The sequence below is a fragment of the Hypomesus transpacificus genome, chromosome 19, assembly GCF_021917145.1.
Source record: "Hypomesus transpacificus isolate Combined female chromosome 19, fHypTra1, whole genome shotgun sequence".
NCBI classification, from domain to species: domain Eukaryota; kingdom Metazoa; phylum Chordata; class Actinopteri; order Osmeriformes; family Osmeridae; genus Hypomesus; species Hypomesus transpacificus.
In genome coordinates, this window is record NC_061078.1 from 9,941,944 (window position 1) to 9,958,944 (window position 17,001).

Genomic DNA, 17,001 nt, shown 5'->3' on the forward strand with positions numbered 1-17,001 from the left:
AGTTCAACCACAGCGCCATCTAGGGCCTGTGTTTACAGGTTAGCATTGTCATCACCCTAGCCTGGTCTGATGATTGCCAAAGCCCTATTACTGTTAAAAACACATTGCAAACCATTGCAACCGTAGGGCAATCTTTTCCAGAAAACCCACTAAACGAAAATCAGCTGCTTTCATTGTATAGGCTGAACATGACTAGCCTATATTTGAATCTTTTGTGCAAATATTCACACAGCAGAGGTCACTGTCCCCTCTCAAACAAACAATCATTAAGTGGAAGGTCGGTCCTGTCGGACATTCCCATTGGCTTTCTAGTTCAATCACCTTTCGTTGCATGGAACACAAATTTACTTCGACGTCTATTAATACAACATGTTTTGTGAAACATCACCAGGTCACCATGAACTAAAACCTAGCAGCTCCGTTAATCTTATTCTTAACAAAACTGGACAGTTAAAATGATGTGGAAATATTATAACAATTATAACATCACGTGTTATGAATCATAAACCTTACAGTAATGTCGCATGAGAGACCCATAAGTCATTAAGTCGATAATTATTTGCGAGCCTTGGGGGTTATGAAAGGGTAGAAGTAGGCTATTGTTGCTGTTACACTTGAAGTTTGTATAATAACAGCTACAGTTATTGGTGATACACAGCCTAGCCTGACGGGGAATTCTGTCATGGTACTCGGGCTTTGCTTCACGTCTTCAGCTTCACTCAAGCAATCAACTACAGGTGTGCTAATTGAAGGTATAAAAGCCTTCCCCTTTAAAGACTTGAATAGGCTACTGCATGCATTCACAGACCCGGACACACATGACATGCTCACATCATGCATGATGTACCTGCATATTGTGTAATTGCTGCCAACCTCCACCATCCCCAGCTCCTCCATTTTCTGTATTATCACTACAATTTTTGTAATGCTCTGTGAAGCCTTTTTGACTCGCTTGTTAAAAGGTTTGTACACAGAATGTTAAATGTTTCCTGTCCACCTGGGATCTTATATTCTGCTCCCTGCATTGCTGTACTTGTGCTATGCTATATGCTCCTAGACAGGGAGTTTGACCTTATATTGAACCACAAATACATTTTTCTTTGCAATAAATGTTGCAATATAACGGTAAACTACAGTTAAATCAATACATTTTCTCTGATATTACATCACAACCATTGTTTAGGGTTGTTGTGTGGAGGAGTCAAATCAGCTCTTGATTTATGTTGCTGTAGGCTTATTAGCTGCATGGTCTCATGCCTTGTATTTCTAGCAGCCCACTGTAACCTACATTTGTCTGATCATGAAAAAAACAAAAACATAATTCAAGGCAATAATCTACATTGAAAGAATACAGTAGCGGATTGTTGGAAGAGTTTCGTCATGATGTGGGTTGGATAGACTTTAAGGGCGCATCCCTTTAATTTTAGGGACGTATGACTTTTTCCCGTGGCGGGAGGGGTCCATGACTCTATTAAACCAAACTGCAAAAAAAGCCGCTGCAGTAGACTACTAAGAATAGCATTTGAGGACGGAAGGTCTAGTATGTTTAAACCATGTAGGATAAATGCCATTAATCTCACTTTTAACTTTCTCCCAACTCAACATGTAGGCTAGGCTTGTTCAGCTGGTGAGACAAGCATCCGAACCTATAGCAAAATACGAACATCAACATCTCTTTCATTTCGTGAAAGACAACACCAGACAGGTAAGATTCAATGTTATTTATGACTTATGATATAGCCTACAATATTATTTGAGAAGAATCAGCAAATGTCTGTTTGCTTTTCACCAATGCGACGTGACTTATTCACGAACATTTCAATATATTTTTCATAATGTAATTCCATGTATCCCCACATTTTAGGTATTAAAGTATTTCAATGAAATATATTGATAACCACAATAGTCTGCGAGCATAGAGGAGTGCTAAATCAGATGCGATCCCGACTTTCAGCACCAAGGACAGGGGCACAGACGTTGTGGCGTAGTTCGAAACAAACATAAGCTACTGCCCTCTACTTCCAAGCAGTTTGTTCTAGCCCAAGCTCCAACGTCAGTGTTTTGTTTGTAAACTCAAACAAAAACAACTAACTAAAAAAACTGAAATAGAGAAGTGATTTCAGAGATAATACACAAATTGTATTTGAGTATGGACTAGAACCCAAATCTACTTGCTTGTTAAGTTTCCTCCTTTCCAATTTTCAAGATATACCCAATGTACAGGCTATTAGTAGGCTAAACTGTAAGAGCTCATTAAGAACCATGGCAAGTGGGTTAATAATGAGGAAGACGAGCAGACATTGAGTTAATGATAGTGATCAGATTTGATTTAATAATTTTAGGGTACAAGATCTTTATTGACCATTTGAAATGTGTTTCACAGGTGGGGAAAATGGCGTCTGTATCTATGCTTTGTTTCTTCCTGTGGATTTCTTCTGTCATCAGCATTGGACACGGTTGTCCTGAGCTATGTACCTGTTCCGACAAATATGGACGTCATTTTGCAGAATGTTCGTACAAAGACTTGGTTGAAATCCCTGACGGATTCCCCCCTAACGTGACCACTCTTAGTCTTTCTGCTAATAAAATCTCTCTGATCGAGTTTGGAAGCTTTGACAATGTGACCCAAGTGACTTCCTTATGGATGGCCAACAATGAGATACTTTCCATTAAGCCGGGGACCCTGGCCCACCTGATACAGCTGCGTAACTTTGATATCAGTCACAACAGAATAGTGGATTTCCCTTGGGAAGATCTCCAGAATCTCACAGCTCTGCAGCTTCTGAAGATGAACCACAACAAGATGGTCAGTTTGCCCAAACATGCCTTCTTTAACCTCAACGATCTGAGGTCGCTGCGTCTCAACAATAACAGGTTCACGACTATTCCAGAAGGGACATTTGATGGCTTAATCTCCTTGTCTCATCTGCAGCTCTATAACAACCCGTTCACATGCTCCTGCTCCATGGACTGGCTGAGAGACTGGATATTGAAGACCACCATGACCATCCCTGAGCAGAATTCCATTGTCTGTGCAACCCCAGAAAAAGTGAAAGGAGCAATTATTGTGAAATTGCCTGAATCAAAGTGCATGTCCCCTATCGTCACCATAACATCTCAACCAGACATTGGCAACACAACACTCTATGATGGTGCAGTGCTGATGTTGACCTGTGAAACTGAAGGCAATCCAAATCCTGAAATCATCTGGAAAATCCATACCGAAAGACACAATGTGACATTGAGTTTGTCGACAGAGGAGGATGACTCAGCAGAGTCGGTAGAATCCAGGGAGCATACTAACATCTCGGACAAACCAATCAAATTCTTCCACAATGGTACCCTTATCATATCACCAATCAGCAAAAAGGACATTGGCAACTATAGCTGTTTAGTAACAAATGAATTTGGTAAAGCTGAGGATTTGGTGTCTGTAGTGATTGTGGATGCACCAACACCCCCTCCTATAAAAAAGTTGATTGAAACTCCCATGGTGCCAGAAACCAAGCCTTCTATACATCAACCAGATGTCATAACGTCCATCTTCGACACATTCCATGTTGCCAATGTAGAGAGAAAGGACATCATTGGTAACATCCCAACTCTTCCACCATCTGCTGAAGTTAAAACTAAATATACAGACCGGGTTGTGAGGTATCCAACCCGTGCTACCAAATGTGGCTTGAATAGCCAATCACAATACATCTCCAACCATGCCTTCAACGGGACCCTAGACGATGTCAAGCAATACACATTTGACTTTGGCATCATTGCCTTGGGGGTGTCAGAGACAGAAGCCAAAGTACGTCTTAACCCTCTTCTCCTACCTAAAGACAAGACCAGTATCCAACTTAGCACCTCAGAGGAGTTTCACTCTGTCAACAAAGAGTTTCACAAAACATCTGAAGTCTCAAGAAGGGTAATCTCAGACGGCTTGTATCTATGTGTTACTGCTGACCACAGACACTCTGCAGTCCAGTGGTCTAGGATTGAAGATGGTGTCAACACCTATCTGTTTAGGGGTTTACGCCCTGGAACCAACTACTCCCTCTGTCTCACCTACAGAGGGGAGGACTGTGAAGTCCAAGTACTCTTTGCGACGAGGAAAAGGGTTCCAGACTTGTTAATCATCATCTCTGTCAGCATATGCCTTCTTACTGTGTCCACTGTGCCTCTGCTCGGGGCCACATGCTTTCATTTAGTGTATAAATACAGAACCAAAACCTACAAGCTGATTATGAAAGCCAAAGATCAATACCACATAGAGAGGAATCTAGGTGCCAACTTTAACATTAGAGCTCCCAATGCTGAGTCTCAAAGGAAGATCTACATTAGTGAGATAGATGAAGGAGCAGAGAGCGTGGAGGGCGACAGAGAGGGGGATGTGGAGGGGAGCATTGCGACAGAGTCCTTTACTTTATCTCAGTACAGAGGGAACCTAGATGACTGTGAGGTAGGGTCTGAGTATAGCGACAGACTTCCACTAGGGGCAGAGGCAGTGAATATTCGGAGTAATTACAAATAGTGGAGTCATTAAAGGGGTCATAGAATGCAAAACCGAGTTTCCCTTGTCATAATCGAATAACGACAGTTTGGTGGGTAAAATGGACATACAGAGAACCTCAAGTCCCATTGACACCCCTTTCCTATGAAAATCTCACAATTTGAAACTGCTCCTGTAAAACGGTAGAATCCAAAAGAAGCCCCAAGTTCACGTCAACTCGTGGCTGTACATTATTTGGCTCTGGTCTGTACCTTTGTCAGGCCCCAAAATGTACATATAGTAAATGTATAACTGTTATGTTGCTTACAATGCTAAAAACAAACCTAATACAAAGTTATGCTTAGGCTACGACACTGAAGTGCGAGTATTTCACTAGTATTACAAGGAACGGGTGCTGTTGGCCATGTTGCGTCTTTGCTCCACAGCTTCGCTCGTTGTAAACCAACCAATCAGCTCGCAGCTCATCTAAATATTCATGAGCATACCATAAAAGGGAGAAAACCTCTCGTTTCATTCTAGGGATATTTCACAGGGTTGCATTAGGGCGCATAGAACAGCACCTGGGCCATTTTCAGCCCAACCAATGTTACATACCCTATTCGGAGACCTTAAGGAACAGTGTGAAATACCCTATAAAATCATTCATGACACCTTTCTATTTGTGATCATCCAGGCCTATCTGGGTGACTTTAATATTGGTGTTGGTGTTTGATTTCTGAGATTTTGATTGGCTTGACATGAGAACTATAACACCCAGGTAAATAAACGCCATATACTGTTGCCATAACCAATTACTTAAAGTTAAACTTAAAGATACCTCTTTGATGTCTCGATGGAAAAACATACTTCACATACATTGGAAAATTAGTTGGTTGAATGTTTTGGATAATTTTAGGTCATTGGTTCACAGTTCAGTCTATTTCCTATAAACATGCTAGAGTATAAATACATGTTAGCAGGTAGAGGTACATTTTTTAAGAGCATTTGCCAGTCAAGTGTCCCATGGTTGCAAATTAGTCAAAGTAAATGAGTGTAGTCTGCGTAACAGGCAAGTAGGGGTAAAGATCATTTGTACTGTGTCCTAAATGTCTCGGCACTCAACAGTTGCACTCATGAATGTGTTCGTCACTCTATTGTAACTATGCTGGTACATGTTGTTATTAACAAAAAGTGATGCTAACAAAATTAAGAAATGTTTTATGCTAATACTGCATGTTATTAGTATTATATTGTAGACCCAAGCATTGTGTCAGTAACTATAATAATAACTCTTTCTATCTTCAACTCTTAACAATTCTATTTTCTGCTGTTTGGGTTAGGAGTAGGCTTTAATATGTTTATTTCTCATGTTACTGACTCTATGTGCCTGAACTAATAAAGTTAGATTAGTAAAACATTTTAAGTGTTTTTACTTTTACCAATGAGTAATACACATTTTAAATGTTAATAATTGTCACTTCAATTTCTTCAATTCAGATATTATTTTACACTTGGACACTGGAGATAGAATCATAGATTAAAAGTGATAATCTGTGATGGAAATGAATAGAGAACATGCAACGTCTTATGTCTTTCCATACTAAACGAGAACCCTTTATTTTTTCAATAGAAATATCAAGAAAAATGTTCTCTGTTATTACATGAATGTTAATGTAAAGTTATTTCTGAAAGTTTGCATACAGTTATCCTGGAATTGCATTAAATCAGTAGATATTGGGACCACACTTTGCATTAAGTAATAGCACATAACAATAACTTTAGTAAAAACATTGTAGATACATAGGTGTTCATGCTATAGGTTATTACAAAAGTTTAAGAAGGCCCAGTTACAATAGTGGTTGTGTCACCAAAATAAGATCAATGTTAACATTTGCATATCCCTACATCGCCCAACCACTCCAATACCAAGTTTCACTACCTTAATGAAATGTAACTACATTGCAGACACTTTGTAACTACTATATTGTTACTATTGTTACTGGGTATTGCTAAATAGTTGCATGGCAGTTATGTAACCTTAATGTAAAGTGTTACCAACATTGGACACATCAGACAAAAGGTAAGACAACCATCAAGATTATTGCAAAACCTGATAATACACAAATGTACGTTGAACTGAAAGTTGAATCTGAACAGAAGGACACAAAAAGAAATCTCAAGATGCATCAGTGAAAACGTTTGGCTGTATATTTAGCAAGGGAGCCAAGTCAATCCATTCAACCCAAATTTCTGTATTCAAATGAACTATGAAAATTCGACGTCCACATTCAAAGCCAAGGTCAATAGAGAACATATAGGACAAAGCAGGAGCGTATCCACCTAGCTGTATGCCAAAGTAACTCAGCCACAACCATTCACAGTTGTCTCCCAGTTAGAGTTAGTTAGCCCCAGCAGTGGCGGCTGTCTCGACAGACTTGACAGGTTCCTTTTTGCTGCCCTCCTTGGTGGTGCGGTTGAGGGCCCCATTGATGAGGCTGTCCGAGCTCTGGAGCTGGAAGTGCTTCCTGGACCCTAGAAGGGATGGGTTGTTGACCAGAGTGTAAAGGAGTTGCCAGCGGGCCCGGTTCTGCCTGCTGTTGGTCACCTTGTTCTGTCTCTTCTCCTGTTGGACCATCTGGATCCCTGAAAACATGGAGGGGGCAGGCTGTCAAGGCAGAGGAAACTGAGAAACTGATGCTAAGAGGTCCAAGGGTTCCCTTCTCAAAGAGCGTAGACATTAAAACAACTGTGGTTTTCAGTTGTAATTGTTAGCAAAATACAAAGATTTCTCAACTGTGTGTGAATGTGTGAGTGCCTATGTTTTTACTCAGAATCACCAACCTTCCTCTGCATCACGAATTTTCTGCCCTGCACTTCCCCCTTGCTGTGCTGACTGCAGTAACAAAGCACAGAAAGCCTTCATGACAGGGTGGCACTGGCTCACCTCCACCTTCAGGTAATGGGCGTAGTAGCGATAAGCTGTAGGTATCAAGGATGAGGAGGGGCATGGGTGGGAGGGGGAAGGAAGCAAATACATTGACTTTTAATTGACATTGCCACTAAAGGGCCAATCGAACAACTCGGTTTCTGTATTTGTCATGTATGGGACCGTGTATTTCATTGCTGTAATAAAAGAAAACCATAAGATATTTTGGATATCGTTTATAATATTATTCATGTTCATGGCCATGTTCTACACAGTTACTATGAGGCCCCTCTACCTGGATCATAGGACTCTGCAGCTCGGTTGATCAGACTGATGTCCATACGGCAGAGGTGGATGACGTTGAAGAGGGCAGTGATCACCATTCTCCATATGGCAGCTATAAGTCCCACCATGATGTTGACCAGGAAGAACAGGTAGGTCAGCAGGAACAGACTTCCTCTGCAAATGACATCGCAATCGAAGGCAGTTGCAGTTCTCAGATTGAATACATGTAGGTTGAAGGTATTACATCCGATGGAAAGGAAAATAAATCTAATTAGTGTGTCATTTTAACATCTAGTTGTTTACGTTTGTGTGAATGCTGTCTCTACCTGTTATTTAAGTCTCTTGTGCCAGCATCCTTTTTCACAAATGCAAACTTAGCTGTCACATGCTGAAGAGCAACCACCAATATTAAAGTCACCCAGATAGGCCTGGATGATCACAAATAGAAACAATTACAATTTGGCAAAGAAAATAAACACAAACATTTCAAAGGTTGAGGATTAAGATTAATGATATATATATATATATATATTCCCATATAGTGCACATAAGGTGTATTTGTCTACAGTATACTGTATGTACATGAAGAATGAACAGAAACAGAAACACATCTACCTACCATGCTTTTGCAGCAATTTGGAAGAGGATGAGGTTCTGGCCATATAAAATGGGTATGATGATCAGGAACACCAGAAACAGGAAACAGATGAAGAACACCACAGTCTGAATGACCATTCCTGAAGAGGGAACACAGAAAATGTCAGTGCTTTTTAGTGCAATGGATTCTCAAATCCAGCTTTTTTACATTTTACTTAAAAATGGAGAAGAAACACCTCAGCATGATTAATGTTGAAATTATAATTTGATGAGACAAGATAATTCTATACTATAAATGTTTTATATCATTAGAAACATATTGCACCTAAAGAGATAACTGCAGCTTGATATCCTGTGAAGCCCATCCAGCAGACAATACCAGGTTTGGAAGGGCGGATAGTCTTCTGGCAGTTGTAGACGTTGTAAATATCTCCCTTGTACAATCCTTTTAGGTTTGACCTATTGATAGAAAGATTAACAGTTTGATGTTCTGATGTTCTGGTATAACTGTGCATACCCCTTCATCATTGTTTATCACGTATTTAAAGCAAGTCAAATAATGGTCCTGCTGTGATTACATGGAATAAACAAGGGACATAATTTTGTCATTAAAGCTTTGTTGTGTTGTCATTACCTATGAAGGATCATGGATCTCATTAGCATTACTAGGTTGACCAAACAGGACAGCGTCAAGGCACAGAGGTAACACACTGCAAACACAAAAATAAAGATGAAAGCTAAAAATAGAAGATAGTGATAAGTGCAGAAAACAAATCTAAAATGCAGTATCATGCATACTTTTATAACAGTCACTAAAAGAAAACAGCTGCTCACCTTCCAGACACCACGTATAGTGGATCACAATTTGGACCACCTCCATCCTGTCGTCTGATAGGACGATATTAAAGCCAAGCAGAAGGAAGGCAATGTTCTCATCAATACCAGCACGGACAATGTGAAGAGTAGGGATTACCAAAATGACCAGTAGCAATGCCACCTGAGAACAAAGAACGGAATTGAGGTTAAGAGGTTACCATGAAAAAAACAGTTTTTGTGCTATGACAAAACAAAAAAATCCCTAAAAATATCAATTTGAATATTGAAGTCACCTGATATATTGCCACAACAGACACAAAAGTTGAGATTGCCAATTTAAGTGGAAACTGGAACTCTAAAAAGGGAGAATGATTGGCAAATTCAGTTAAAATGTTGGCAATTCAACAACATCTTAAATGTTTTAAATTATGAATTGAATGATTCAAGATGAATGGCCTTGGTATGTATCCTACCTTTCTCTGCTGTGTAGATGTAAGACTTAATTGCATCAGATATCCTTTCTGTCAGTTTAGGTTTGTCGGCTATTGAAGTGCTACTGTACAAAATTCAGCAATAATCTCAGTAATCACGATTCAGACGACATTTGAATGTTGTTTCATAAAATGGTGACCGTTTCTTAAGGGTTAACTATAGTTTTGTCTGGGAAAGTTTTTCTCAAATATTTTAAACATGTTTTATCTTAATTTAAACACCTGTTGGAAGACTTTTTCTTCTTTAGAATTGACTTCACATAGTCTTTGTAGTAACTGTTGTCAAGGTCCTACAAGGCAGAAGAATTATTTTTGAACGACACTGTACAAACAAACAATCAACAATCATTTCTCAAGTTAAAGATTATATCTGTTGGTGTATAAAACGCCCGCTATGATGTTCACACCACTGAATTCATTAGGTCACATCAACATTAAATTGTTTTCCAAATCAATACTTATAATCAATACTTGCAAATAGACAGTATGTGTGTGTGTGTGTGTGTGTGTGCGTTTGTATGTGTGAAGGGGTTGGGGGTAATCAGTATATTGTGCTAAATATCCTTCATTCTACACACGCTGCTTCTAATAATCCAGCAGGAGCTAAAAATATGTTTGCCTAACTGAACTGTTGTCCTAAAACTAAATTACATTTTGACTTACAACATCTTTTTAATAAATTGCTTGAAATATAAGCCAGGGGACCATAATAGTTGTCATAGGAACCTGATGCTTCATCATTTTATGTAATTTTCTCAGATTTTCTTGTTGGAGAAATGCCAGATGCAATTTTGTATTGCTTGGCACACTTTTCATCATGCCCTCATATTTTTCCATGTGTAAATGGGAATGTTTTATACCCATGCATTTGATGCTGCCTTCAAGTTATTGATAGATATTGTTACACTTTAATGTACCTGTGATCAAAATTGGAATCCAAGAATACAGTAAAGGGAACAAGTCTTCATTCAAATGGTCAAGAATGAACTTACCTCCCCAGCGTCATCCCCTTTCACAAAGAGCAGAGGATACTGGACGCAGAGACAAGCGAGGCAAGCTAGCTGAGGGAGACTTGCAAGCAGGGTGTAATACTTGTAGAGCTTTGGATAAAGAAAAAACAGAGATTCAAGATTTGGTTCAAGCACACAAAAGTAATCAGATGCATTCATGTATTAAACGTGACGTAACTGCCAATAAGTCAGAAACTGAACTTTAGCTCCCTTTCAACATGAATATGACACAACTTATATAGGTAGGATATGATTTCACTTTCTCTCAAATATTGCTGCCCACCTCAGGAGTTTTGGGACAGTCAAACTTCTGCCAGATCATGACTCCAATGTGGGACAAGGACAGCAGGCTACCTAGTGCATAGCCTGGTTTGCTTTGTAGTGTGCCACAGACTAGGAGTGGGTAATACAGTAGGGGATAGTAAAAAATTGAGATAATCTTCATGTATTCTGAAAAAAGAGTGTGAGAACTCATCAATATTCAATAATTAACAATTACATAAAAATATCAATTTCAGCTGCCATTCATTTTTTTGTTACTGCTGTAAAAAAAAAAAACATTCCAGGCATCTCATCTGAAACTGATAATGATGATGGAATGGTTGCATCATGTGCTATTTAGGTAGTTAACATGATAATAAGAAATGTCGAGTCCCACATTGATGTGTCACCTTTGATGCTCGCCGAGGTGTCTTTACAGAAAGGAAGAGGATCTGCGGCCAGTACCAACACAGACAGTTTGCTGAAGATTAGTCCGAAGACAGCCATAGCCAGGCCTTTGTTCTGGGTCTGGTTCAGAAAGTTGCCTGGACTGTGGGATCACAAAGAGATATCACTGATGGAGAGGTCTACATTCCATGGGATCCTTGTTTTTATGATAGTTTTTCTTAGTTTTACATGCATTTACCTTAGGACACTGGAGGATCCTTTTGAGAAACCCTGACATAGTCTCTTACGCCTCGTGAGCACTGCCAAGATGAGGATCATAACAAGCTATGGAGAAACAGAATAATCAGTTCCTCTAGCCCCACTGAGTACCATTTCCCTCTAAATTGCCAAGTTAATCCAGAACTAGATACAGAAAATAACAGCCTAGTTCTCAATTATTCTTTGGAATGTACTCTCATTCTTTCTTATTTATCCTGGGACATTGAAATCACTAATTGGCCCAGACAATTTGTGACGGATGATCCCTCCTCTCTGTGGGATGGTTAATTGGCACATTCTGGGAGGAATTCTGTGCAAACTGGCCCAGAGGTTGTTTTTCATCATAAATTGGTAAAACCCGGAGAGGAAACATTATTCTGAATGTTTTATTCGTTAGCAGACTCCAGAGCTTGCTAGACCATTCTGGAATGTTTTATGTATTTTACACAAATCATCAGTCACCAGTGAATATGTGTACTTTCTGACAGCAGATGGCTTCTACTATCTCAACTGCTCCTACTCCATCTACAATCTACTAAGCATAGTAGGTCCAAAGTAAGTCCATAGTACGTCCATAGTAAACAAATGCAGCATTTTGTTCAATTGTTTATTCAAGACATTTATTCTTTTGGTCAATGCAATATATTGTTATGAACTGTTATTGAATACTATTACTTTCTTAGCCTCTAGTCCTTTTGAGAAAAGAAATTTGGGAAAGATTGTGAAGTGAGAGTATCTTGATTTATGATGAGTATGATGAATTCCTGCCAAACTTACTGATATTGAGGCCATGCATATGTGGAAGAGCTTATCATCCGCTGTGGGGTCACAGGGTAGAATCACCCTTTAAGAGTCACATGACACAATCAGAAATATCACATTTTATCCATGCAAAATCAACTTTCACCAAAATTCTCTTCAATATTGAAACAAACTTAGTGTTAAGACGTAAACAAAAAGTATCTGTAAAGTAGTCCTTTTACAATGTAGTATAGGTTTTTCAACTCATTTAAACTCAAAGCCCTGTTCCAACAAAAATAACATCCTCTGTTTTATCAGTTTGGAAGTTGCAGTTTGGACATTGATGTACAACTGACAGTAGAATTGTAACTTTCTGAAAATGTAATCTGATATTTAAACAATGGAGTTCTTGCCTTGCACAATAATCTGTATCTTGATGACACAAGTGTGAGTATGTGTAAATATCTATTTAAGTAACTAATTTAACTGTACTCAGGGAAAACGTGGTCTAAAATCCATGACCTAAGAAATATGTAAATAAAGAAGCAAACTTTTCTACTGCAACATTCTTGCATTTCAAAAAGATTGCATTTGTTTTCCTTCTCAAGATTGTATTTCAGTGGCAGATAATTACGATAATCTTCCATACTTACTCCTTTGGTGGCTTGGTGGGCTCTAGATTGTTTGAGTACCAGTCTGAATAATCATAATAGTTATACGCTGGTGGTTCCGATTCAACTTTGGTCTGGTTCATACTGACTGTCACTTTAATCCAAGCATATAAAAACAACCAAGAAAAATCCACCTGTCTCACAACTCTATTTCCAGTTCTCTCTTCAAGCCTCAAGTCGTTCTGTTTACAAAACTTCAGATTTTGTGAGGTAATTGGTGGATCCCACAGTGACTGAGGTAGAGAGACACTTCTGGTGAGCTGTTCTGTCTCCCCACTGTGCTGGTGTAATGTGGCTGGGTCAGGGTTTAGCACCTGCACCCCTTAACACATTCCTTTGTGTCTAAATAATCAGCGCCACAAATCACCATGACTACAAGCTACCTAAGTAGTTGAAACATGTAGTTTGAGTATGTGGAGAGTAGAAACCAAGAGTTCACCTATTTTCACCTATTTCTTGAACTGAACAGTTTTACTGAAATTATTTGTGTCATTGCCTCAAAGCTTTAAAATACCATTAATACAATTGTCAATTCATTAATAATTTATTGTAAAATATTATGAATATTATTATTTGTAAATGCTATTTTACATGCCTCTGTCACTGCATAGAATATCAAGTTGGAAAAACAAAATCTTGATTTCGAAACACTTTACACTTTAATATGGCATAACATGTTGGCCTTACCCCTGTTACTTCAGAGTCTAATCCTTTAAGAAGATGAAAATCATTGCGTGAAAATCTCTTATTCAAACAGGGGCTAGATTTGTGCTTCAAACCTGGAAGAGATGGTAGAACATTTGATTATTTAACATGTAAGGGTTCCTTTCCATTTTGATAATATATAATATTTTGTCTTAATAATGATGAGCAAATGGTCTCAAGTGTGTTGGCTGTTGCTTAATAGTATTTGTAGTTCCAGAACAGTTACCCCAAAAATCAAGACATGTATGAGTTGAAAACATAAGAAAACAACTAGCAAGAGAAAGCACCTACTCATGTCTCCTTCATTGTTTTAATGAACACAAAACTAAAATTGACTACAATACTTTCCTTGAGTTCCACAACTAGGGCAGGGAAGCCAAGTTTAACTTTTAATTGAATTCCTCTAATGGGCTCTGCAATGTGGAACCAAAGCTACAGTTCATGGAAGACTATGCATTGTATCATATTGTGAGTCCTGCAGAGATAATAAATAACTGTCAGTGACAGTTACTTTCAAAATATAAAGCAAAAGCTGTAGCTCTCTTTTAAAATGCTTGATCAGTTGTAGTTTAACTGCAGGTTCCTTGGCGATCAAAGTCTCCTAATCTCAACCTGAAAGTTGGCTCATACTTTCGTCTTGTTCTGATCCGGCCTTGGGTCCTCTGACGGGGGAGATTAGGAGACAAAGCTCTCACGAGGCCCTGGCACGCGCCTGAGGGAGAGACTGTTGCTTCAAGATCAGCTAAGGAGGCTTACCGGCCTCTGAAAGGAGAAAAAGCCCTAACCCAACCCTAACCAACTTGAATTGTTATGTTGTTATTGTTATGGTACACTGATTGGAGATGTGGACCAAAATGGTTTAATTAAAGATGATTTATTAAATTAGAAATCAACTGAACTGTCAATTGAGAAGCACACTGTCTTCTATCAGTGTTTTAACATGATTTTCATTACTCTTGTTTCTGAAATCTGTACCAGTACAACTTAGCTTTGCTTTTCTACAGAGATGATGTACTGTAGTTACCGCAACTGCTTGCTTACCAACCTCATGGTATTGGTTGAGTTGAGGTGGGATGACACTTAGTCTTTACTCTTTCCTCTGAATGGTGATGCAGACTTTATAATATTAACTTTCACAATACAGCACCGTGTGACACACCCTGATCCGCATCACCTGTTGGTTTGTCTCCACCCCTCACCAGGTGTTCCCTATTGTCATCAGTATTCAACCTCTGTTCTCTGTTCTGTCAGTTACCAGATCGTCTTGTGCTTCACAGTCGTTTCCAGCATTTCTGATCAGTTTTCTTGTTCCTAGTATCTTCTGTGTTCACGATTTTGATCGCTGCCCGTTTTGTCTCCCGACCACGGACCTGCTTGCCCCCAGTGTACCTCTGCCATTCGGCCCCAATATGACCTCCGACCGACCAAAAAGCGTGCCTGCCCCAGTGTACCTCTGCCTTGCTATTCTGTTGCCAACCCTTGCTTACCCTGGACTACGAGATTGCTTTGTGAACAAATAAACTGTTCTATTGCAAACTACCCCGCTTCCTGGCTGCATTTGGGTCCACTATCTTGCCTTGTGTCGGTAACACAAAATAAAAGGGACATCGTTTGTTGTGTGTCTATTTCCAATTATCAAATCTGATGGAAAGGCAGAGTGGTATTTTACTACCTTGCTCCCAAGCTGGTTCTCAAAGTCTTGATGTTCAACATCTCACAGGTGGTCTGAGTTCTCTTCCTCTGTAGTCCGGTTTCTGAAGTATTTTAGAGGAGGCTCCTTACAGATTTCTCACCTAATACTGAATGGCATGCCTTATCTGGCTGACATTCTTGGAGCTCTGCAACTACGGTATTTTCCTGAATAATTAGGCAGGCTAAAGAGTAGAAAACTGGCACAAGGAGGCAACATAAGAAGACAGTTTCCATATTAAATAAAATGTGTGACCATGCAGTAGGTGAAGTCAGTAGATATGTAACAGAAATTCAAATCTTATGCAGTGTGTGTCTTACAATATGCATTATATGTAGGTGGTAAAGCCTATACTTATGAATTGTACAGACTGAATGTTGCTTCAGTAGAAACTGCTTTCCCTTCTTGTGCGAGAATAATGTTTTAAATCATTCAATATGAATTTTAACCATGCAATTATACAGACATTACTCTAAATGCTGATATTATTAATAAAATACAACCGTAGCAAGATTCTCAAACCTCCTTTTCTTCATGCTTTTCTTTGACTCTAACTGGGTTCCCATTACCTTTTAATAAATAATAAATAGAAATACAGGCTTAAGAGAATGAAATAACAAAAAATAAAAAGGAACACTAATTCTCAATTTGGACTTGCACAATTATCAACTAGAGTGATATTGTACCTTGATATTGTTTGCTGCTCTAAGGATGTTTTTGCTCACGTAACCGAACAAAACCTGTTTGCTTACTAAATTTATATGGTTTAGCATTATCCCTTAAAAAGGGTGCTGAAAGATGATTTGATCATTGTCTAAGCTTGGTATTTTGCACAGTTTAGATGGGGGAAAAAATGATTTTATTTGGACAAACTCCTAAATTAAATACTATGATAAGATTTAACAACGCATGCTTTAGGGACCGATCTTGTCCTCTGTCCAGCCTCAGTGGTGTTGATTGTAAACCGAGAAGGCCCTCTCGTGACCATTATGAGTAGTGATAGATGTTTGGCTGCAGTGACTACAACCATACATGAGGGGGTGCTGTGCCGTCATGGGAAACTTGTTACTGACCAGCGCAAGGAAGTGACGTGAAGTTTTTAGGAGCTAGCAGCAATAGGTGGGTTCGACTTCATGCAGCGCCGGCGTCGCCTGCAGCCAACTGTCTTGAAACAGCCAATGGTGTTCTCAGGTTCAAGCCAGCCGGCTGCAGCCGGCCGTCGGCGCCGCCGGCGCTGCATGATGTCGAATGCACCTAGAGTCTCAGGGTTTCATCTATGTGTTCTGCACAAGGTTCAAAGAAAGGTATCAGTGTGGTTCAATTACAAAAACAAGTGGAAGTTACAACTTTCGATTTATCCAGGCATCAAAACAAAACACACATATTGGTATTTGTTGCAGAGTAAAATGTATCTAGCACAAAACAGATTTTCATATAAACACAGTTCAGACAGTTACATTATTTATGAACAAAACATAATGGATGGCTACACATTGGAAATGAATTTTTAGTGACTTTCATTAGACTTAACACAAAACCTCAGCAACAGTCAATAGAGTCCCATAGTGCAATTAAATCAAATCTGAGTGTGGTGTGTCATGTTTCTGTTATCACCACAAAACATGGAAGTCATAATAAGCTCCATAAAAAGCAACAATA

At 39.1% G+C, this 17,001-nt stretch overlaps 2 protein-coding genes across 2 annotated transcripts; one reads left to right on the forward strand and one right to left on the reverse strand.

Moving 5' to 3' along the window:
* Window positions 1-1,498: 1,498 nt before the first annotated feature.
* On the forward strand, window positions 1,499-5,894 carry LOC124481925 (immunoglobulin superfamily containing leucine-rich repeat protein 2-like). Its single transcript, XM_047042217.1, has 2 exons — window positions 1,499-1,705; window positions 2,384-5,894. Exon 2 carries the CDS (start codon window positions 2,393-2,395, stop codon window positions 4,523-4,525), a length of 2,133 nt encoding a protein of 710 aa, XP_046898173.1. The 5' UTR covers window positions 1,499-1,705; window positions 2,384-2,392; the 3' UTR covers window positions 4,526-5,894.
* Window positions 5,895-6,279: 385 nt separating this feature from the next.
* Window positions 6,280-13,140, reverse strand: LOC124481926 (receptor for retinol uptake stra6-like). The gene is made up of 17 exons (XM_047042218.1): window positions 12,930-13,140; window positions 12,313-12,379; window positions 11,516-11,601; window positions 11,280-11,419; window positions 10,892-11,058; window positions 10,591-10,698; window positions 9,821-9,888; window positions 9,581-9,660; window positions 9,401-9,462; window positions 9,126-9,288; window positions 8,926-9,001; window positions 8,617-8,750; window positions 8,314-8,431; window positions 8,021-8,122; window positions 7,705-7,868; window positions 7,325-7,462; window positions 6,280-7,126 (listed from the first exon to the last, which is right to left on the reverse strand). The coding sequence occupies exons 1-17, from the start codon at window positions 13,028-13,030 to the stop codon at window positions 6,882-6,884; spliced, it is 2,019 nt and encodes a 672-aa protein (XP_046898174.1). The 5' UTR covers window positions 13,031-13,140; the 3' UTR covers window positions 6,280-6,881.
* Between the last annotated feature and the right edge of the window lie 3,861 nt (window positions 13,141-17,001).